The sequence below is a fragment of the Schistocerca cancellata genome, chromosome 7 (assembly GCF_023864275.1).
Source record: "Schistocerca cancellata isolate TAMUIC-IGC-003103 chromosome 7, iqSchCanc2.1, whole genome shotgun sequence".
Lineage (NCBI taxonomy): Eukaryota > Metazoa > Arthropoda > Insecta > Orthoptera > Acrididae > Schistocerca > Schistocerca cancellata.
The window spans coordinates 165,102,884-165,125,727 of NC_064632.1; the positions used below are offsets into that span (position 1 = coordinate 165,102,884).

Below are 22,844 nucleotides of genomic sequence, written 5' to 3' on the forward strand. Positions count from 1 at the left end.
ATTTTGACTTTTTTTCTGTTGATTAGTAACATATAGTTCTACATTCCCTAAAAAGGAGAGCTTCCCCTTTTAAGTCAAACAGGTTTTATAAACAATTGAAATTTATGCCATACACAAAACCTGTTTTATTACCACATTATCACAAAACAGGCTCATAAAAATCAAAACCTAGCTTTTTTCAACATAATTTTAGTTTTAAAATATGAGTAAGAGACTCTTTTTTCAAGCATTTTAAATGGTTCCAAAATGTATATGAAAGGTCCAAAGACTTAAAGGTTTCAATGTATACAACTTCAGTGCACTCTGTTTTGTTCTGAAATTAACCAGAAAATGAACTAAAAATGTGCTCCACTGCTTCAGTATCTTCCTTTGATGTAGAGTGATGCCTTCCTGTTGAAACAATAGGAACTGGAGCACTTACAATCTTCAAAACATTGTGAACAGGAAGTGAGCACTGATGGCATTGTTGCTGTCCTTCAGCTGAAAACCTATATCCAGCAGCTGGTCCATGTGGTAGCATAAAGTTCACTACAATTTTGTTTAACTCATAACTGGTGTCTATAATCTCTGCAATCCACCAGTCACGGTCATACACACACGCCACAAACATCCCCCTTCTCAGGTTGTGAATCTGAGATGATGATGATGTTTGGTTTGTGTGGCGCTCAACTGCGTGGTTATCAGCGCCCGTACAATCTTTGCTCAGTCCAATTTCGCCACTTTCCTGGATGATGATGAAATGATGAGGACAACACAAACACCCAGTCATCTCGAGGCAGGTGAAAATCCCTGACCCCGCCGGGAATCGAACCCGGGACCCCGTGCTCGGGTAGCGAGAACGCTACCGCGAGACCACGAGCGGCGGACAGGTTGTGAATCTGAATGTTACCCTGCTGTTTTTGAGGTGTTGACCGAACGAACAAAATTTCTTCTTTCTTGCTCTTTAAAGTCGTGCAATATGAGTTAACCCATCACTTTGACTCCAAAAATGTGTCTTTTGAATTCCTTTCACAGGAGTTTTTTGTTTGGACCATTCTCCTTTTTCTGCTCACGGAATTCTTCTATTTCCTCTTTGGACAAGAGAATGAGGGTTGTGGATGTGTAAGCTTTCATGACTCGTGTAAAATCCTCAGCATTCTGAATCGCAGCTGTTTTTGGTCTGGAAAGATTATGTTTTGTAGCATGGTGCTTCAGCAGGCCGCCTACACCATCACAAGGCCCCTCCCCATGACCAGTAGCACTGTATACCCAGTCAGTGGGCACAAGCGACATATTCAATTCAAACAGCTGGTAATGATTTTTTAAACGACTAGAAGCACCACCAGAAATAATGAAGATTTCTCTGCCCCTGTTTGCAGCTGAAGAATTTTGTACACTGCTAGCAAAGCACGCGCTGAGTCATGTTCCTGTGTCATCTGTGGTGTCACCGCCAGACACCACACTTGCTAGGTGGTAGCTTTTAAATCGGCCGCGGTTCGCTAGTATACGACGGACCCGCGTGTCGCCACTGTCAGTGATGGCAGACCGAGCGCCGCCACACGGCAGGTCTAGTGAGACATACTAGCACTCGCCCCAGTTGTACAGCCGACTTAGCCAGAGATGGATCACTGACAACTATGCTCTCATTTGCCGAGACGATAGTTAGCATAGCCTTCAGCTACGTCACTTGCTACGACCTAGTAAGGCGCCATAGCATTTGATATTGAGATTATAACATGTACCGTCAAGAGCGATGTATACCAGTTGTGGATTAAAGTTAAGTATTATATCAACTACGTACTTTATTTGCTACTATTAATTCCCTTAACTGTTCCAGACCTCACGCCAGTCAGCGTGTAATTAAACGAGTGCATTTCGGCCTCCTCTAGCAACACAGTATTGGCTCTTCTGCCAACACTTCATCATCACTTTTAACTGCAACACTTGTGGTCTTGTTTTGAAAATATGTCACTCCTGTAAAAATTGAAACATGGTCATTATTCCAATGATACCCTTGTACTTCTTTTGGGAGAATCACAGACCAGTTGTCAGCTAAATCACAGTGAAGTACTAAACATAGTTCTTCAGCCTGTACACACCCTTTCACTTCTGCAATGTGTAGTTGCAATTTCTTCAGATGCTGGTGAGTTACTGCTTTCACTGACCATTTACCCAGTTCATCAATGAAATTGTCAATGGCAACAGTTTTCTTAATTCGTTTATTTTCCCACAACATTGCATATGTTATTTCTGCAGAGTCTTCCAGGCCATGTGTCTGTAAAGACAGCCCTGCCTTTCCACGGCAGTCGCCACATTCTTGAAACAAACAAGTCTCTCACTTTACGTCACAGACCACTAATTACTTCACACACCCAACCAAGGTGTCATATGTCATGTGCTCCAGTAAGTTCTTCAAAGTTACCACACAAAGTTCAAAATTCGCACAGTACACACACAAATGGTTTCCTAACAGGACTAACACCCACCTCTGTAGGTGACTGATTCAGGGTACTTAATTCTTCCTCTATTGATGCAAAACCTGCATCACCTGCACCATAGGAGGCTTCACCTAGTTCAGATACTATCATTGTTATTCTGCCAAACATTTAGAACACAAAAAGTCATCACTGGAAACATCTTCACTTTGAAACAGTTTTCAAATGAGAAACAAAGCCTGATTTTTTTGTCTGTCTTATATATCATTCTTTTATGAATATGCAAATAGTCAGTACACTTCACTCTCCTGTACCCCAGCCAGAAGACATTTCAAACAGTCCTTTTCACAAAACACACCGTAATTGTGTCAATTGGCAAATTCCTCACGAAAACATAGAACTCACCGGATGCTCTCAGATTTCTTAGAAGCCTCTTCAGTAAACAAATTAGCACTGAACAACTACAATACAGAAACCTGCCTGGAATGAACAACCACAACAAAGAAATTGACAAGAAACTACAACAAAGTGTAAGAAATATCTGCAACAATGAAAGTGATAAGAAATAACTGCAACAAAGACAATAGAAATAAACATTGTAACAAAGAAATTAGTAAGAAAGAACTTCAGTGAAGACATACATCGCCCTTTAAAGCTAAACAAAAAATTAATTTTTTTTAAATAAAACCTGTCCAACTTACAAGTGGAAGCTCTCTTTTTCAGGGAACGTATAACTATATGGTACTAATCAGCAGAAAAAAATCAAAATTTTATGGACTGGTATTTTTGGAAAAATAAAATGCATAAATTATAAAAAAAGTTCAGAATGCTATAGTAAAAGGACTTTGACAGATAAGCCAAAGTGGAGGATCTCTATGTAATCATAAAGCAATTATCTTTCAAATAATAATAATAATAATAATAATAATAATAATAATAAAACAACAAAATATCTAGAACTGTTCCAGAGATACAGCATTTTAAAATTTTTTCCAAAATTCACATCTTCAAAATGGTGTTCGCAGTGTCATCTTTGGAGGCCAGTATCTCAGGGCAGGAATTTTTTTGGAGAAAACAAAAGAATACGTGTTTCTTACTTACTCCTGAATTGTAACATACGCTATATTCAATAACATCCGAGACTATGAAGGTAACCTCCCTGCCTGAAGTGATACGGATTATGCCTTGGACAAAGCCTGAGGAAGGACAAGCTGCAAGCTTCTTGGGGGAACTATTCATACATTTGTCCAGAATGGTTCAAGAAAATGATGGCCAAAAGTGAAATGTGCTTCTCCTAAAACCCTTCCAAGGTGTTAAGAACATTTAAATGGTTGATGGTAACTACTGGAATCCAGGAAATGCCATCATAACATGTTTTTACTCTTCTGAGGAATGTTAATTATGACCATGGGGGGGGGGGGGGGGGGGCGGCAGCACACTTGACTGGTGGGCAGTGCAGGTGCAACACTACAATGTAATTCCCATCCCACAGTTGCTACGACATAATAGACTGTCAGATTTTCTGTTACTGGGTGTAGTGACAGTATTAAGCACACTGATTTTGTGCACCTAATGTTTCACTGTTCTGCACATTCCAGTTTGTTTGAATGCAGTGTAGGTCAAATGTGGCCTAAACACATTCCTCTCTGAGAACTCACCAACTGCGTTGCAGTTTTTAGGCTTATGTCAAAACTAGTTACTGAAGAGTAATCTCCTCAGGTAGGTACGCCTACTGTATTCTGCGCAAATATGACTGATAAGAAACTGCAGTATTTAACTAAGTATTTGAACTGAATATAACCCATCCATAATAAAATCAGTACAAGGCACTAAACCAAAAGTATTGTAAAAGTTCATTATATAAAGGCAAAAACAGAACATCTCAATAATGGATCGCTAAAGTTTAATGATAAATTTACTTTGGAATATCATAATCATTGAAACATTTAATATTTGATGTGAGTGTTAATTTCAATACTATTCGTGAGTGTAGTGTTCTGTTCTTGTTTTGTACTAAAAAAGCTTATGTATGCAAAGATAAAACAATTTTAGATATCTGACTGATTTCACGAACACTAACTGAGAATAAAAACACACACACACCCAAATATGCTCACCAGTGCTTTTTCCAGCCTGACACGTCCTGCAGTAACTGGACGTCTGCTTGTGGCCAGTAATTTTGAGCCCAAAAGCAAAAGAAAGGGTGCTTGTGTTAAATACTTAGACAGCTAAAATAAGCACAGTATGTACAGATAACAAGGATTTAAGAGATGGAACACAGATAGAATCGAATCACAGGAGACTAAATCTTCAACACACACAGAGAGAGAGAGAGAGAGAGAGAGAGAGAGAGAGAGAGAGAGAGTGTGTGTGTGTGTGTGTGTGTGTGTGTGCGCGCCGTGTGCAGAAAAATGCAGACTAATTTCTTCTACTTTCTTAATAATTTTTTGTACACCATTTTCTACCGTTCACAGTTCGTTACACATGTTCTACCACTCACAGTTCACTATAACAAAATTAACACCAATTGCAGGTTTGATGAGAACAAGGTGAAGAAGGAACATTAATTATCACAGCTCTGATGATTTTGTTAGACATCATTATGACTGGAATGTGTTACAGAAATAAGCCATTATGAGGGTGGTGAAGGAACATAAAGGGTTATTGCAAAATATTTTATATAAAAACTGGAGAAACAGCAATGACATGTTTCACACTCAAGGATGTACGCATATATGAGATAAGTCTTTCCTACCTGCCAGGCCACTGATGGTCCTTGTCCGTGAGTGGCACATAGACGACACCCATGAGTGGTGTCCTCCGTACTGATCCATCTGGCAGCTTGTCAACCTGCTCCAACTGTTGGTTTCCTCCTTCTGGCCCAACAGGAACTACCAGTCGACCACCTGGCTTCAGCTGGTCTATTAGCTGCCAAACAAATTTCTTTTACACAATGTCAACGCACCAGTGAATTCTATGTGTCACATGCTAGCATCTCTAATTAAAAATTTTATCTGTAGCATCAGGAGTAGTTCTCTGGGGGTATAAAAATTTGTATTTTTTCCTGTTTAGTCAAATTTCATATTGCTGCATAAATGAGCCCTTTTTGTGTCCACATAATGCAATCATTACTGAGTTACAAACAACTCTAACAAAGAGTAATACTATAATTATGAATATCACTTATTTCCAAATAGCGGTGGACGTTTTATGTTATATTTCAATAGTTAACAAATGAGATATGAAGCTTTTGTTTCAATGTCCGCCATTATTTCCAGTGAAGTTAAGGGAGAACTTATTTGCATTTACTTCCTTTTAAGGAAGGTGAAACCAGGTATCTGCAGCATTATCTATCCCAAGTAATTTATGATTTTATAAAAGAATGCAATGATTTGAAGAACAAAAGCTTCTGCACAGACTACAATAAACAAGTCATACCATCAAAAAGCTAACATAAATAAAAAAATCCAAGGGCCATAAGAAATAATAACCTTTTATCTTATTTGGCGTACAGAAAAGCTTCTAATTTAAAGAAAAGGAAACCACATCTTACCATAATGTAAAATCTAGGTTTAAGATAAGAAAAAACAACTCACAATTGTGAATGATGCATAACAGGGTGGCTACTCAAACTTGGGCAAAAATTCCCTGAGAAATCCAGGTATTGATGAGGAAGAATGTGTCAAGAAGCTTCTGATGGGGAATGGGCAGCATACCACAATAATGACTTTTCTTTCCTCTCAACTAAGCTATATATCAGCCATAAGCAGCAGTTTAACTGTAGTTTTTGAACATCGGTAATTTATATGGAATAATATTCATATAATGAAAACACGCTGAAATATTAAGTAGGCCTACTTTAAAATGTGTGTTTTATAAAATTCAATTTCAATGCTAGGTTAAAAATACAGAAGTCCCTCAGTTTTTATGAAATTCCTAAAATTCCGTTTTTTTACAGGTAAAATGTTATTCCCTGAGAATTCCTGGTTCTCCAGAAGAAATCGCCACCCTGCATAAGCACACTTGCACCTATGGGCCATCCACTGAAAAGAAAGAAAAAGAGGAAAAAAGCTTCTTTTCAAATAGCACCACTGCTGATCGACAGCAAACTAGGGGAGTGCTTAGGTATTTAGCTACACTTTACAACTAAAAAACAAGTTGTTCCAGAACTGTCAGATCTTATTTCATGGATAACATTTTTCTTAATAGAACTATTAGGACTGTGTGAAGACCATATTTATGTAGACTGGGCACCCATGAAGCTTATGTCCTGGTTTGCTTACCCTCTAATGGTAAAATACAGAGCTGCTTTTGTATTCACGTGGAGTCTTACAGTAATGTCTCCAAGAATTACAGCCCACAAGTACTTTGACATTTAGATGACATAGTACACCACCCTATGCACCCTGGTCTTCTCAAACAACAGCACTGCCTTTTTAAGTGACAGATGCACAGATTTGTTCAGCTGTATTTTAAAAACATGAAGGCTAAATTTAGAACTTGCCTTTTACCTGGTGTGAGTGTCAGTGAGCATCTATAGCTAGTGAGAAAACAATTTGCTGCAGGTTTTGTCCCCCATTATTACTTACACAATTAACTGACATACTTCCTCTTAAAAGCACATTTTTTATTGTTTGTGGTATCAGACTAGGGCACTTGGCTGAAGTAGGCAAGAATACTCATTAGCAGACAACCAACGTACCTTCTGTGCAGTTCCTCTTTCTCCCTTTCTTCTGTTATCTCATGCAGGCAGCTGGTTTACCACTGTATCATGCCCACATGCTAATTCACACAAATAGACCAATGAAGGGGTTGCTATGTGCCACAGGAAACATTAAAATCCACACACACACACACACACACACACACACACACACACACACACACAATGCTTTATGCACTCTGATACCACTTATTTAAACTGAGTCAATGTACACTTCACCAACATATGAGGAAATAATGCGCTTGTAGGATATATGAAAGCTCCAAACATAACAGAGACAAAAATAAGGCAAATCCAAACTTACAGCCTGTGGCAATGTTGCAGCAGCAGCACCAACATGGATAGCATTGTATGGAGCATCCTCCGGCCATCCCAAACGGCCATCACCAACTGTAATATTAAGATACATTCATATCAAACACAAACTTCAGAATACAGTTAAAAAGTAGAAATGTTTCCTGCAGCAAAAATAATTCCCAGTACATCTGTTTCACAGAATTCAGAATAATGATTAGTGCAGGATAAACTTTTACTACTCAACTTCCACAAGTATAACTTTTTAAATGCGATACAGACAACATGCAAAATATATTATCTACATGCCTACCATATGATATTTCAGATGCCATTAATGAGCAAACTTATGTCTCCATTTTAATTTTGCCGATAAGATATATTGAAACAACATAACCTCTCATAAAAAGTGGTGCTCATGGGGACTGAATGGTTTCTTACATATACAATGACAGCCAACCTTTTATGTCTATGTGCAAGGTACATTTAAAACAACTTGATTTAGAAATCTATCAGTGGAGCCAAACTGTCATCAGATCACAGCTCTTTGCCAATGTTCGTGTGCTTGCTGTTCTGATAACAGAGGGCAACAAAGAAATTTTTTTTCTGTAGCATAAGTTTACGGAGTCTATTTAGAAACATACGATGATGAAGTACTTAGCCTATAAATTACTTTGTTTGAATAGACTCTGGTTCTCATGATAAACCGTTCTATAAAAAATACATGTTGTTTACTAATCTACCCTCATTAATGTGCCTTTTTTGAAGTAAGGTAACTGAACTCAAAGTGGCCTAGTGCCTTTGTCTTGGTGACAATGACAGGAATCCATCAGATGGCACGCATTTGACAAACTACGTTAACTATGTCTGCTTCTCACAGAGAATGCCGTGACCATTAGCCATTTCACAGGTGAGCTTTTGTTGTTTGCTATTCAGTTGTTGTTATTTTGTGCAGGTAAGCTTCTCACATTACTTGTTCTTTACCAATTTTTCTACAAATGTGATACTGTGTCAGTTACTTCATGCAACTGTCCTGTTTGGGCGTTTTTGTTACAGAAAGTATGAGTTCTTCACAGAAGTCGTGTGTTAATAATCCTGACCATTTCTGCTATGTATGTGGTAAATATTGTCAAGAAAAGCAACAACGGAATATAAATAATTTTGTAAAACAACTTGGACAACAAGATAAATGTTGGATCCCATACAACATTTGTAAAACTTAAGTGAAGTCACTTTGATATTAAAGATGGAGGATGAAAAGGGCTTCTGTTTGGAATACCAATGACATGGACAGAGCCAAGAAACCACCTTGATGATTGCCACTTTTGTGGTATGAATGTGAAAGGAATGAATTGATAAAAAAAGCACTCTTTGATTTACCCAAACGTATAATCCACTAAGCCACCAATCTTGCATAGTAAAGATTTGAAACTTCCTGGCAGATTAAAACTATGTGCCGGACCGAGACTCGAACTTGGGACCTTTGCCTTTCGTGGGCAAGTGCTCTACCACCTGAGCTACCAAAGCACGACTCACGCCCCGTCCCGAGTTCAAGTCCCAGTCCGGCACATAGTTTTAATCTGCCAGGAAGTTTCATATCAGCGCACACTCTGCTGCAGAGTGAAAATCTCATTCTGGATAGTAAAGATTTGCCAATACTGGTATTTACTTCCTTATCAGACAATTACTGTGATGATGTTGGAATGTTAAACAGTCAGAGTAGACATAATGGTGAAAGGGAATTTGAAGAATGCAGTCCTACACTGCAAGGCTTTACTCAGGGCAAACTAAACAACTTGATTCGAGTTTTAAATTTATGTAAGAAATTAGCTGAGCTTCTTGCATCAAGACTAAAAGAAAAACATTGCCTTCAGCCTGGCATATCAATAACAGCCTATCAAACTAGAGAGCATGACATTCTTCCATATTCTAATGAGACGAATGATATTGTATAGTGTAGTGATATTTCTGGACTTTTAAATTACATGGATCTTATAATATACCAACCAAAGACTGGTCACTTTTCCTAGATAGCTTTAAAACAGTTTTATATGTATGTAACTGCATAATGAAAATAAATTAGCTTCGATCCCGATAGCTCGGTCAACTAATTTTAAGGAAGAATATCAAAATGTTAATTTTGTTTTAGTAACAATTTCATTTTACCAACAGCACTGGTCAGTGTGTGTAGATTTAAAAATGGTGAATTTTTTATTGGGCCAGTAATGTGGATACACTAGATAACCCCATTTTCTTTGTCTGGGGGACAGTCGTGCGAAAAATGAACATTGGAGCACTAAAGATTGGCAGCCAAGAACCTGACTATAGGAAAAGATAACACTGTTCACAAACTGTTGATCAGTCGGGGGAGAAATCATTCTTTTACAATTACATATTAAACTTGGGCTTATAAAACAGTTTGTTAAAGCTTTAGACAGGAATGGCGATTGCTTCAAATATATTTGTCAATCATTTCCTGGTCTCAGTGTAGAAAAATAAAAATCAGGAATTTATTGTGGGTCACAAGTCTGGTTAGAGAATTTCAAAAAATCATGACCAACCCTCTATTACAAATCCATGAAGATACTCACGACATCCAAGGAAACCGACTCCGGTCTAGGCATCCTCCACTAAAGACCGCACAGGCTCTGCACCAAACCAACTTCAAAATAAATGACCGATGGAAAGAGGAATGGGAGAGCAGAACAGTAGTAAACTGCCACAGTATGCCATGCATCTTTAGTAAACCAAAAGGATTTGATTGCCCTCGCAAAGTTTGGTCAACTCTTAATCGTATCAGAACCAACTGTGGGAGATGTGCCGACTCCTTACACAGATGGGGTAAACTTCCTTCGCCCGCTTGCGACTGTGGCGCTGAGAGACAGACGGTCAAACACATCGTGCAGGAATGCCCACTAAGGGCATACGAGGGTGACCCACAAGATTTCCTAATGGCGACCCAAGAGGCAATCGACTATTTACTATCTAAGCTGGACGTCTGCTTGTGACTGGTCTTCTGTGAGTGTAACTTTACAATTGGCGGTGTCCTTATATACAAACTGTTATTTATTGCTCTGTTTATACATATGTGATTTTTTTTAAAAAAAAATCGTGTTGTTTCTGTAATTTTTACTGTGATGTTATGAGCCATACGCTAAATAAATATAAACAATGATGATTTCACAAGCTACATGATTCACAGTGGATTGGAAGCATGGACAAACTTTATAACAGTTCTCAAAATTTTTTGGGGGGAATCACAAATCGAAGAATACTCTGAAATGTTAACAAAACACTCCAGAATTTCCAAAAACTAGGAGCTAATGAGTATAAAATTGCATTTTTTGCAGTCACTTAGATAAGTATCCTGACAACTTGGGCAATTACAGCCATGAACAAAGGGTATGGTTCAACCAGGACATCAAGATAATGGAGAAAAGATCATTGGGATCGCCATATGATGGCAGACTACTTCTGGAACTTGCACAGAGACTGCCCGGACCAAAAATGCCGAAAAAAAAAAATCCCATAGAAAATGGTTTTCTTACTTCTTATTGATTTGTTTTTTGTTATGATTAATTTTATTATTCTTTGTATCATTTATAGCACTTCGTTTCTTTGAAATCATTTGATAACTTTTATTTTAAAGTTTTAAAAAGTCTTCTCTTTCCAGTATAAATCTATGCCTTTACCTCAAGAATTAGAGTCAATTCAACAAAAACATTATTATTTTCATATTCAGCAGACCAAATTTCCTGACATGGATTAATAAATTCCATGCCTCAGAATCAGTATTACCCTGTGTAATACTATTACGACACAAAATGAAAATGTTGCACTAACAGCTCAATTCACAAAATCTCCATAAAGGCTGAAGTCATATTTTGGTCCAGAAAGCTGTCAGCTTATAGGAAAACACACTTTCAGTAGCTTCACCAGCAACCATAAAAGGTTTAGCTACTAGTAAAATACAGTTTACAGGAGCCTAAGTGATTTACTGGAGGCCAATTTGTTCTACTCCAATGAGAATGTTTCAGTAGAACTTACTGATACACTTACTATATCACATGGATTCTATACTGACTTAGGCACAGCTACACAGCAATGTGATGTGTGTAAATCAGCTTTTCATACTATAGTTGTTATGTGATGCTTGGTTAAACTAGTGTAAGAATTAGCACATGCACATTGTATGTATAGATTTAAGTGTTTGAGGCCAGAACTTTAACTAATGTGTAAATGACAAAGGGAACTTTTGTTTTGTTTTAGTTTTTCCACACTCTTTAAGACCATCTCACTTAGCTCTGAGGAAGGAATACATTATTCACATGAGTACGTATTGCGTGTTTCTGGTTTTCTGTCATCTTCCACCTCCTTGGCCATCACCACCTCACTATGGGTCTTTAGAACAAACAGTTTATGTCATCTAATCAATAGCACTGGCATACAGTACATAATCTGTTTACTGTTACTGATCTGCATTCCCATTCTTCCATATTAAAATTGTTTAATTTGAATAATGGTCACAGTTTGGTGGGGGCCAACCAATCTCTTGGACAGATGGTTGGTGTCCTACTGATATAACTATGCAATGGTTGCAGCAGAGCTGGTAAAAATTTGGCTGCTTTCACTAGTGGTCCAGCCTTTGATGGGGTAAGATAAGCCTTTTACAGGACTGGAATACGAAGTAGCGGGTAGGTGGATTGGGCACATCCTGCACTTGGGTCTTCCATAGGGATATGGTCTCTGTGACAAGGGGTTGGGTTTGGCAGGGGCATAGGGATAGATGAGCATGGTGTGGAAGTTGGGTGGGCTATGGAACATCACTTTAGGAGGAGTAGGAAGGATCTTGGGTAGGATGTCCCTCATTTCAGGGCATGCTGATACATGACATCCTGACGAAGGATGTGTTTCAGTTATTCCACTCCGGGGTGGTACTGGGTGACAAAGGAAGCACTCTTTTGTAGCTGGCTCTGATGGGTGGTGGCAGAATTGAGGGTGTGTGGAGAAATGGTATGGGAAATCTTTTTGTATATTAAGTCCAGGGGATGGTACATGCCCATGAAGATCTTGGTGAGACCTTCAGGATCCTGGGTAAGGGGGCAAGGCAGTATGGGAGGAATTTTTTGATGTAGAAGGATGGCAGCTGTCAACATTTGGGTACCATTAGTTGGTGGGTTTAATGTGGACAGAAGTGAGAATGGAGCCATCAGAGAGGAGGAGGTCAACATCTAGGAAGGTGGCACAATGGATTGAGGAGGACAAGGTGAAGCGGATGGGAGAGAAGGTGTTGAGGTTGTGAAGGAGTAAGGATAAAACGTCTTTGCCTTGAGCCCAGATCATGAAGATATCGTCAATTAACCTGAACCAGACCAGAGGTCTGGGGTTTTGGGAGGCTAGGACGGTTTCCTCTTGGAGACTCATAAACAGGCTGTCACAAGAGGGTGCCTTAAGGGTGCCGATGGCTGTACCACAGCTTTGTTTGTATACTTTCTCTTCAATGGAGTTGTAGTTACATGTTAGGATAAAGTTTGTTAGGTGAATGAGGACTGAGGTAGTGGGTTTGGAGTCTGAAGGATGGCTGAAATTGGGTGTAGGATTAAAGGTGAGGCCTTAGGATGGAACTGAAACTTCTATGGGGCTGAGAATTTTGGTGCAAAGGTTAAGAACAGTGTTGCGGGATTGTTTGTGCTCTGGATTTGGAGTGTTGGCAAAGAGTTTTGGGGGATGTGGCAAGTTGAAAAGGTCCATTACGCAGAGTCTGGTGCTATGAGGGGTTCGACAAGGAGGTACACTGCAGGTAGGATACCAGCCATGTTGTATATCAGTAATACTGCACCCATTTCACAGATTTTTGTATCGGTGTGACTACCAATTGGCTGTCCATCAGGACGCACTGCCACCATGAAACTGTGGCAAAGAGCAAAGCAGATCAACCTGTGGGACAACATGCAGCTTTTAACATGCTTGATTCCAATGGCCACTACACAACCTGTGCCATCTGGATCCTTCCCTCCACCATCAGCTTTTCTGAAATGCACAGATGAGAGTTCCAACACGTTCTCTGCTCCTGAAACTATCCCGGCCTCAACCTATGGTAACCAACTGCCCCCACACCCTTTACCGAACATTTTCCATCCCCTCATGCTATCACCTCCTCCCTTTTCACATTCCCTTACCTTCTGTGTGTGCTGTCCTCTGACAATGCACCTGCCCATTCTTTCCCCTTCCGTGCCCCTCTCCTTTTCCATTCCCCATTTTTTCTGCCACACTCCACCTTCCAACTGTGCACCTGGCAGTTTCTCGTTCCTGCGCACCCCACCAGAAGGCAGTACTCTCTCACACCCCCAGCCCCCTCTCCCCCACACCCGCACCTTGCTATCCCTCCCCCTTCCTCGTTCAACTCCAAATGGCCATTTATGTGACAGCTGTATTCCGGTTGGAGCTTCCAGTGGTAATGGTCGTGTGTGCATGAGGTGTCCTTTGTGTGAAAGTGTATGTGTTTCCTTTGGTGAAGAAGACACTGACCACAAGCTGTAATGTGCAACAGTCATTTCATTGTGTCTGACTTTATGGTGAGTAGCAATCTAGCCTCCTATCCTTTTCATTCATGAAGTATGAATGATTGGACAAAGGAAAGTATCATGCTGCAATTCATGTGCCACTTACAGTAACAAATACTCATATCTCAGAACTCGCTTTCTCAGAATTCACGTTGGGCTATTTACTTATTTTCTGACTGAATCCAATTCATGTCTATTTGACATTTCCTTTATTTCTCCTTGTCCTATTTTTGTTCCCTTGTGAAAGCCCTTTCAAGCCAAATGCTGTAGCTACTGTAAATCTCTCTTATATATTTTATTACCTTATGACTAAACAATTCACTTCACACTTTCTTGGGGAGAGGTGCGGGTGGGGAGGGGGGGGGGACGCAGCCCCCTCTCAAATTCAAATAATTTCCTAGCCTCATAATTTTTGTTCTTTCTCTCATGCACCAATCATACATCAAAGTAGGAACTGCATTTCAGCAGACCTACAGAATTTATCATGTGTGTCCATTCACTATCCAAATTTTCACATAGAGAAAAGTACAATTCATCTATACTACATTAAAAAACAGAGACTGCTCATAAGGAATTGCCAGTTGCCCCATTTTCCCAGTACAGCAGTGAAACAGTGATTCAACACTGTCAGATCGGCCTCACTGAACCAGAATTTTATAAGAACAACAGCACTTTCAGATCAAACATTTCATTAAGCAATACTTATGAGGGTCAAATATTAATAGTTAGAGTATACCCGAAGGGCCAACAAATGAAAGGAAAATATGATAGAAACTTACCAACCAGTTTGACTCTTCCAGAATCTAACAGCTCTGGCTTGTCAGAGCGAACATTATTTCGTGAAAATTCAACTAACTCCGGGATGTGATCTATGCCAACAGCTCGTCCTGTTTCACCCACCATGAGTGCCATGCAAACAGTAAGATAACCACTGCCTGATCCAACATCCAATGCTCTCTCACCTTCTTTCAGGTGATCTTTCAAGAGTTCCAGGGCATGAGCATGCTAAATTAAAGAAATATTGTAAGATAATGCACACTTTTGTTACATTCTTGCATAGATAAATAACTACTGCAAATTTATTATTTCCTTTATTTACAGTAGGCGTTTCCAAGTGAATTAGTCTCATTTCAATGATAATAGTACAAAACAAGTAATATAAAACAAAAATTACTATCACATAACAATATACCATAATTTTAAACAAATAATTATCATAATCATGTTAATTTTTATCACAGCACAAAGTACAATTTCATGTTCCAACTGACTTTGTAAGGTGGGTGAAAAAAGAAACACGTTTTTTGGATATTTCCAACCTTTCAGTTCTGTACAACACACTTTATAGTTATAACAACATAGACACAACCTTTCAGCTGAAAGCACAAACACCATTTGTGTAGCATAGCCAGTGCAGATCCTGTTACAATTCTTTCAACATGAAGCAAAGATGAATTAATCAACTGGGTGTAGTATTTGTCATTATTCTGGGAGAGATGTCCTACAACTTTATAATTCAAAAGCATTCATACAAAGCTTCTCCCCAGTCCAGATCGGTAAGCTTCAGGTCCTGAGTCTCGTAACTAGCAGCTGCACCTATATCCACATGTACTGACAGCAGTAATGGAATATTGGTAACAAAGCTTCTTGTCTTTTAAGTAGGCAAAGCAATATAGCTGACTGTTGGTAGGTTAGAGGTACTGGAAGGTGGACTGTAGCTGACAGTTCAGTCAGATTTGAAGTCTCTAGTATGTTTAAGTGCTTTTTAGCCATTGATAACTCAGCTATGATATACATAAGAGTTAAAGGCTGAGTGTGTCAGGGTGTTGCTGTTGGTCCCCAGGAATTGACAAGATGTTGCTTGAAGGCTCAGGTATTACCCAAAGTAACACTTACAATATTTTAGGAGAGTGTTGTGTGTAGGCAAGCTATTGTTAAAACACATTTTCAATTGGTGGTTGATCTGTGTTGTTATGATGAAAGCAGGTTCACACAAGTTGAATGTTGATCTACATTTGAAATAATGCATCCCTGGAGTTCTACTTTCACTAATTATAATGTGTTCCATTGCTGCTACAGAAGTTGCTCTCATTACTAGGACCACGATTTCAGCAGAAGTTTAAAAAATATGGATTCTAGCATTCTGTTGGCTCAAATCTTAAATATGTTACACAAGACTATGGCTAGGATGGTCTTGAGGCAGTTTCTTTTGTAGATGCCTCTTGTTACTGATCTGGTCACCCATGACCATTTGAAATAGCCTGGTTCTTAGCATATTATTCAGGAACTAGATCAATTTTTGATTAGATGAAACACTTAAAAATCAGCAGACTAATCCATGCATTACCTGTGCTGTACACAGTCATCATGTCAATGAACGCTGCTAATATTTTGAGGCCTGCTTGGAAATCTACTCCTGTGAAGTTGTAGGAGGTGTAGCTCAGTATTTGTTCAGTTCAGCAGCATCTCACAAGGAAACTGGCTTGATATGAAGGGATGTATCCACTGATCTTGCCCTTAATTCTTTCTAGAATTATTCTTCCCAAGAGTTTACAGCATGCTCTTTGGGTTGATTTTTGTCAGTAAGTTTCTGCTCTGTTCCGACATTTGTCTTTTGAAATTCTCTAAGTTGGTTGGTTGTTTCGGGGAAGGAGACCAGACAGTGAGGTCATCGGTCTCATCGGATTAGGGAAGGACGGGGAAGGAAGTCGGCCGTGCCCTTTGAAAGGAACCATCCCGGCATTTGCCTGGAGCGATTTAGGGAAATCACGGAAAACCTAAATCAGGATGGCCGGACGCGGGATTGAACCGTCATCCTCCCGAATGCGAGTCCAGTGTCTAACCACTGCACCACCTCGCTCGGTGAAATTCTCTAAGTAAAAGATAAATAGTTGGCATGGAGAAAAAATAAAAATCACTTGCGGCCACCATCGATGAGAAATTCAAAATGCATATGACCAATCCTGAATCATTCACTCTGGAGGAAAATAATTCTTTGAACTACTGGGCTTTCTGTCTTGTTGATGCATGTATCTACTGACAAACGTCTCTGCTATATAGTAATTTTCTTCCTTTTTTCAAATTTGTTTTCTTCTATCCCTGAGTATCAAGAACATATAAGTTGTAAATGCTTTTGGATGAAGGGAGACTACTCACTGAAAAGTAGAAAGCATGAGTTGTAAATAGGCACCAATAGGAAAACCAACCTTGAAGTCTTAAGGAAAATAAACAAAGAGAGAAAATTACTAAATGATATCGAAGAGAGAAAAATAAAATTTATTGTACGAGTCATCCGATACAAGACCTTCATCATTAGTATTTTTAAAGAGAAATTAGTAGGAAGGACTCCTCTCAGGGGACACTGCCTTATCGTAGGCACCTTCAGTGTCAAGGCGTGAGGGTTTGCATGCCCCGATGAAGCCAAGAGCTATGCCGGCGGTAGCGTAGCCACTGGCAGGGTCACCCACGCTGGACTGGTCTCGGCTGAGGAGCCGGACTGGTCTCGGCTGAGGAGCCAGACAAAGTGTGTCCCGCAACATAGGGCAGGGAGCAGCTCTGTAGGCATAGGGAAGCCAGTCTCCCTAGGGAAGTAAACTGTAAAGAAATCCAGGTCCTCCAAGATGGGGGTTGGGCGTGGGGCCGATAAAGCCACACTGTAAAAATGACGTATTACAGAACCTCGGATGATGGATGAGACATAACAAACACTACCTCAGCAAAGAAAAAGGACAAAAGATTTGGCAATAGTAACACGGAATGTACGAACAATGTTGAAACCTGGAAAAATGAAAGAAACAGCTGATGAGTTCATGAAGTTAAAGTACAACATTGCAGCGCTACATGAAATAAGAAGCCAAGGACAAGGACAGATAGATATGCCCCAGTATTCTCTGCTGTACAGTGGACCAGACAGAAGAACAGGACAAGCTACAACGGGATTCATAATAACAAAGGAGGTTGGTGTTTTGGAATTTGAACCCATATATGACAGACTTAGCAGACAGAGTGAAAGAGAAATTCAGAAATATAAAGATAATAACAGCATACATACCAACAGAGGTAGCAGAAGAATAAACAAAGGAAAAGTTTTATGAAGATCTAGAAAGCGCATGCAGTAAAGTATAAATGTATGATCTGTTCTTAGTTATGGGAGATTTTAATGCACAGGTTGGGTGAAGCGAATATGGAAGAATATCTGGTATATGCAAATTACATGAAGAAAGTAACGAGAATGGAGAAATGTTATGTAAGTTTGCTGCTAGAAATAATCTAATCATCAGGAGCACATTTCCCACATAAAAGAATACATCTCGGAACATGGAAATCAAATGTATGTGGAATAGTCGATCAAATAGACCAAGTGTTAGTAAAGGCACTGCCGCATCAATTATCGATGTGAGAAGCTGCAGGGACCAGAACTGTGACTCAGACCAATATGCTGTAAAAGCTGTAGTGAGAGAAACTATCTGAAATACCTAAAGCTGGAATGGAGAAAAATACAAACTGGGACACAGAAAAACTGAATGACCCAGAAGTTATGAGAGTATACCAAGCAAAAGTTAGAGATGCACTGATTCCCAGCAAGAAACAATGGGAATCCAAGAGAGATGGACTGATCCAGAAAGCGGTGAAAGAGGCAGCAGGAGATGTTGTTGGGATGAGAAGAAATGCAAGAAATGAGTGGTCTGATGATGAATGCAGGCTAGTATAGAACACACAAATGCAGCAAGACTGACAATGATACAGAGAGAAAGAAGAAGAAAAATGGAGGTGTACTAAGAAATAAGATCCAATGCCCAAAGAATATGTAAGAAAAATGAAAAGGAATGGCTGAAATCAAAGTTTAAAGAGACAGAAGAATTAAAGGAACAGAATGAAACAAAGAAATTCTCTATCATGCTGTGGGAAAGATTAGAAAAAGATTTTCAACACAAACAACGTGTATGCAAAAACAGAAGCGGCAAGGTAATAAGAGATGAACAAGAAATAAGTAATAAGAGGTGAACAAGAAATATTGCAAAGGAGGGAAGAATACTTTGAAGATACACCCAACAAAAACTCAGATCAGGCCCCAAGAGGTACACAGAAACAGGAAGAGAACACAGAGGCAAGAGAAATTGAAAGAGATGAGACACAAAACCCAACAATGCTGGAAGTGGAAACTGTGATAAATAAATTAAAAAATAAGCATGCACCCAGTGAAGATGGGACAATGTCACAACCAATAAAATTGGTGGGTGGTGGTGGTGGTGGTGGAACCTTTAAGACATGAAGTATTTATATAATAAAGAACATATGAGTAAATGAAAGCATGCCGGAGGAGTGGAATACTGGAATAATATGCCCAATATATAAGAAAGGAGAAAAGCTCAATTATGAGAACTATAGAGGCATAACACTACTGAGTACAGTATTTAAGACTTTCTCTGGACTGCTCAATGAAAGAATAAAGAAGTGCACCAAAAAGATACTCTGAGAATACCAATGTGGGTTCTGGCCAAACAGAGGTAAATCTGACCAGCTGTTTGGTGTTAGACAAATAATGGAAAAATTTTATGTATATGATATAGACCTCCACTTCCTGTTCATTGACTTTAAACAAGCTTTCGATAGTATTAATAGACCAGGACTGAAAGAACTGGGCATCTGTGATAAACTAAGAAGGTTAATCGAGCTAACAATGAAGGACACAAAAGTAAAAGTGAATAACAGAATGACCACGCAGTTTGACTTTGAGGACGGAGTGAAACAGGGTGATGGCCTCTCTGCAGTCCTGTTTAACTTAGCACTGCATAGTATCATACAAAAAGTAGATAAAAAAGGAACAATAATGATAAAGTCCAGCCAGATAGGTGCTTATGTAGATGATATTGTCATAGTGGCTTAAAGAAATATATGGAGAAATGGAAGCAGAAGGAACAAGAATTCGACTTACTGTAAATGACAAAATACATGGTTTTGTTCAATTCTGAAGCTAGAAGAACACCACAGGACCTGAAGATCTCTGATAAATTTTTCAAAGCTGTTAGATGCTTCCATTATTTAAGAAGCAGGAAACAAAACCTATTATACCAACCTAAAGATATTCTAGAACACTAATTAAAAGAACAACTAAATTGGGAGTATATTATTCCCTTGTGTGACCTGTTGCCACATATGGATCAGAAATGTGGACAATGACAGAAGCAGACAGTAACAGCCTAAGGGCATTTGAAAGGAAAATCTTACAAAAACAATCTATGGGCCTGTGAGAGGCAGAAGGTTGGAGAGTGAGATACAACCATGAAATACAAGAGCTTATACAAGGGAAAGATACAGTGAAATTTATCAAATCTCAAAGAATACGTTGGTTAGGACATATGGAAAGGATGACAGAAGACAGGATACCCAAACGAATAATGAATGCCATACTGTATTCCACCACAAAGAAGGGCAGACCAAGAGCTAGATGGATGGCCAACATGCTGGTTGACCTTGCCAAGATGGGGATCCTTGAATGGAAGAAATAGGCTGAGAACAGAGATACGGAGGAAGTGGAGGAAGATTGTTGAGGATACCAAAGCCCACCAAGGGCTGTAGTGCCGAAGAAGAAGAAGAAGAAGAAGAAGAAGAAGAAGAAGTGGGAAGGACAGGAATAAGACAGCCTAGGATGAAGTGTATTTCGAAGACACTGAGAAAGGATAAGATCAGACAATAAAAGGGAACTAAAAACAAACAGCCAATGACAGACGAGAGTCATTCCATTGACGAAGAATTAGGCTTTAAAATATGTATGTATGTCAAAAGATTTGACTAAAGGCACTATCTGTTCGCTGCTCTCTCATTGGCTGTGTGGACCCAGCAGCTGTCACACCCTCTTTCCTTCTCACCATATCTCACAGAAAGTACTGATAGGATTGCTGCACAAACAAAGTGAAGTTCACAACTAGCCCTGACCTAGACCTTTATTCTAGAGTACACTACCTAAATTTCATTGTACAATCAAAATGTCATGCTTTTATGCATCAAACAGCTGAATTAATAAATAAATAAATTAGTTATAAAAGCAGATTACATTTAATGTAAGTAAATGTTACTTATGTAAACAAGCTATGTATATCTTCTCTTGCAAAATCAGTTGTCTCACATAACAGTGAAATATCCGAAACACAGTCTATGAAAATGAAATAACTATGATGAATTTCAAGCACTACTGAACTATATAGCATCTCTGAAATGAATACATATGGTAGGGGAAAATAAATATTGTATGTTTCTTGCCTGTCAGTTGCTTACTGTAAATTACAGTTGTGCACTATGATACGTTCAATAGGTTATGGACCTAGAGCGTATCAGATAAGATGGCTTGCTGATTTATGAGGTAAAACCTAACCTGCATGACAAACCAGCACATCACTGTGTTTGTCTTGGAGATGTAAATATGCCCTTTATTAACCACTGGCCACTTAACAGCGCAAAAGCTTTAATCATCCTATACACAACTGATAATCTTACTTTTACACAGATGTTCTTTCAATTTAATTCCATTTCTTTCTCTGATGAAGACTGTGGTGGAAAGCTTGTACTTATCTGCAACTTAACGTGTCATCTTTATGGTAAGTAACAATGTATCATTTACAAAGGAGTTCATTAGAATAAAACCACTTCACTGCTAGTTTTAATTTTTCTTTAAATGCCTGCTGCAATTTTATGGTGGCGCACCATGTATAAAGCAGTGTGTCATCTGCTTATCATACTACTGTATTAGCTCCTATGTGGGAAGGTAAATTGTTACTGCAATAATGGAAAGAAATGAACCAAGAGCCAAAAGCTAGGTGGCATGCAAGTCTGAACCTCCTTCAGCAACTAGCATCTATTCTGAATAAAGATAAACTGTCTCCTGTTGTTTAAACAGGACTTAATTACAGTTAAAGTTGGGTTGTGTGTGTCATAAACTTCGTGTTTTGCAAGTAGGGTGTAGTGCTAAATGGTATACAGGCTTTAGTGAGATCACAAAGTATGACAAACAGGTCGTTATTTTCAAAATGCAGTTAACACCTAGTTGTTAACTTGAAAGACAGATTGACTGTTGGAGAGAACATGCTTATAAAATATTTATTAAGCTGGCTGTACATAAGAGACTGGAATACTGGAACAACAAAAACTGGTCAGTAGTTGGACAGCTGCTTATCTTTCTTTCTGAAGATTTGTATTACCATAAAAATTTTGAGTTTACCAGGAAAAATACCAGATTTCAAACATTAATTAAAAATGAAATTAAGTGGTTGATAGAAACTTCTTTTAAAAAATTACAAAATTTGAGAACCAGAAGAAATGGTAAGCAATGTTTTGGAAAGTATGAGTGACTGGTTTTGTGCAAATGATCTCACTCGCAATTTTATGAAGTCAACATATTCAGTTCTGCACATCTAGATATACTAGAGCCATGTAGCACATGGTAAATGAATAATAAATAGGACAAAAATATTGGGTTACCATATTGATAAGATTTTAAACTGGAAAAAAAAACATATTTCAGACTACTAAAATAATTTAGTTCAGCAACATTTGCACTTAGAATCATTGCAAATCTTGGGGAGATACAAATCATGAATTGACATTTTCATTTAATAATGTCACAGAGAATAATGGTATGGAGTAACTCATCTTTAACAAAGAAAGTCTTCATTGCCCACAAATGCACTGTAAGAATAAAATGTGGTGCTCACCCATGGTCACCTCGTAGAAATCTGTTTAAGGAGTTACGCATTTTGTCTACTGCTTTACAGTACTTATTTCCTCGTGAAGTTTATGTAAACAATTAAGTGCAGTTCAAAAGGAACAATGTTGTTTATAACTACAACATCAGAA

The 22,844-nt window shown here is 38.8% G+C and overlaps 1 protein-coding gene across 16 annotated transcripts in view; it reads right to left on the minus strand.

Annotated features, from left to right (window-relative positions):
* Positions 1-22,844, minus strand: part of LOC126092558 (protein-L-isoaspartate(D-aspartate) O-methyltransferase) — a 114,071-nt gene that overhangs the window by 71,472 nt on the left and 19,755 nt on the right. For 10 of the 16 annotated variants that reach the window (XR_007521355.1, XM_049908228.1, XM_049908220.1 and 7 more), the window contains exons 4-6: positions 14,774-14,999; positions 7,442-7,527; positions 5,170-5,342 (exon numbers count right to left, since the gene is read on the minus strand). Coding sequence is in view for 15 of the 16 variants with exons in the window: in XM_049908228.1 (XP_049764185.1) it covers positions 5,170-5,342; positions 7,442-7,527; positions 14,774-14,999 (485 nt within the window). In the remaining variant the exon portion in view is untranslated. Of the gene's footprint in view, positions 1-4,531; positions 4,575-5,169; positions 5,343-7,441; positions 7,528-14,773; positions 15,000-22,844 lie in introns of all 16 variants that reach the window. The other 6 variants (XM_049908229.1, XM_049908226.1, XM_049908217.1 and 3 more) reach the window with 1 other exon arrangement.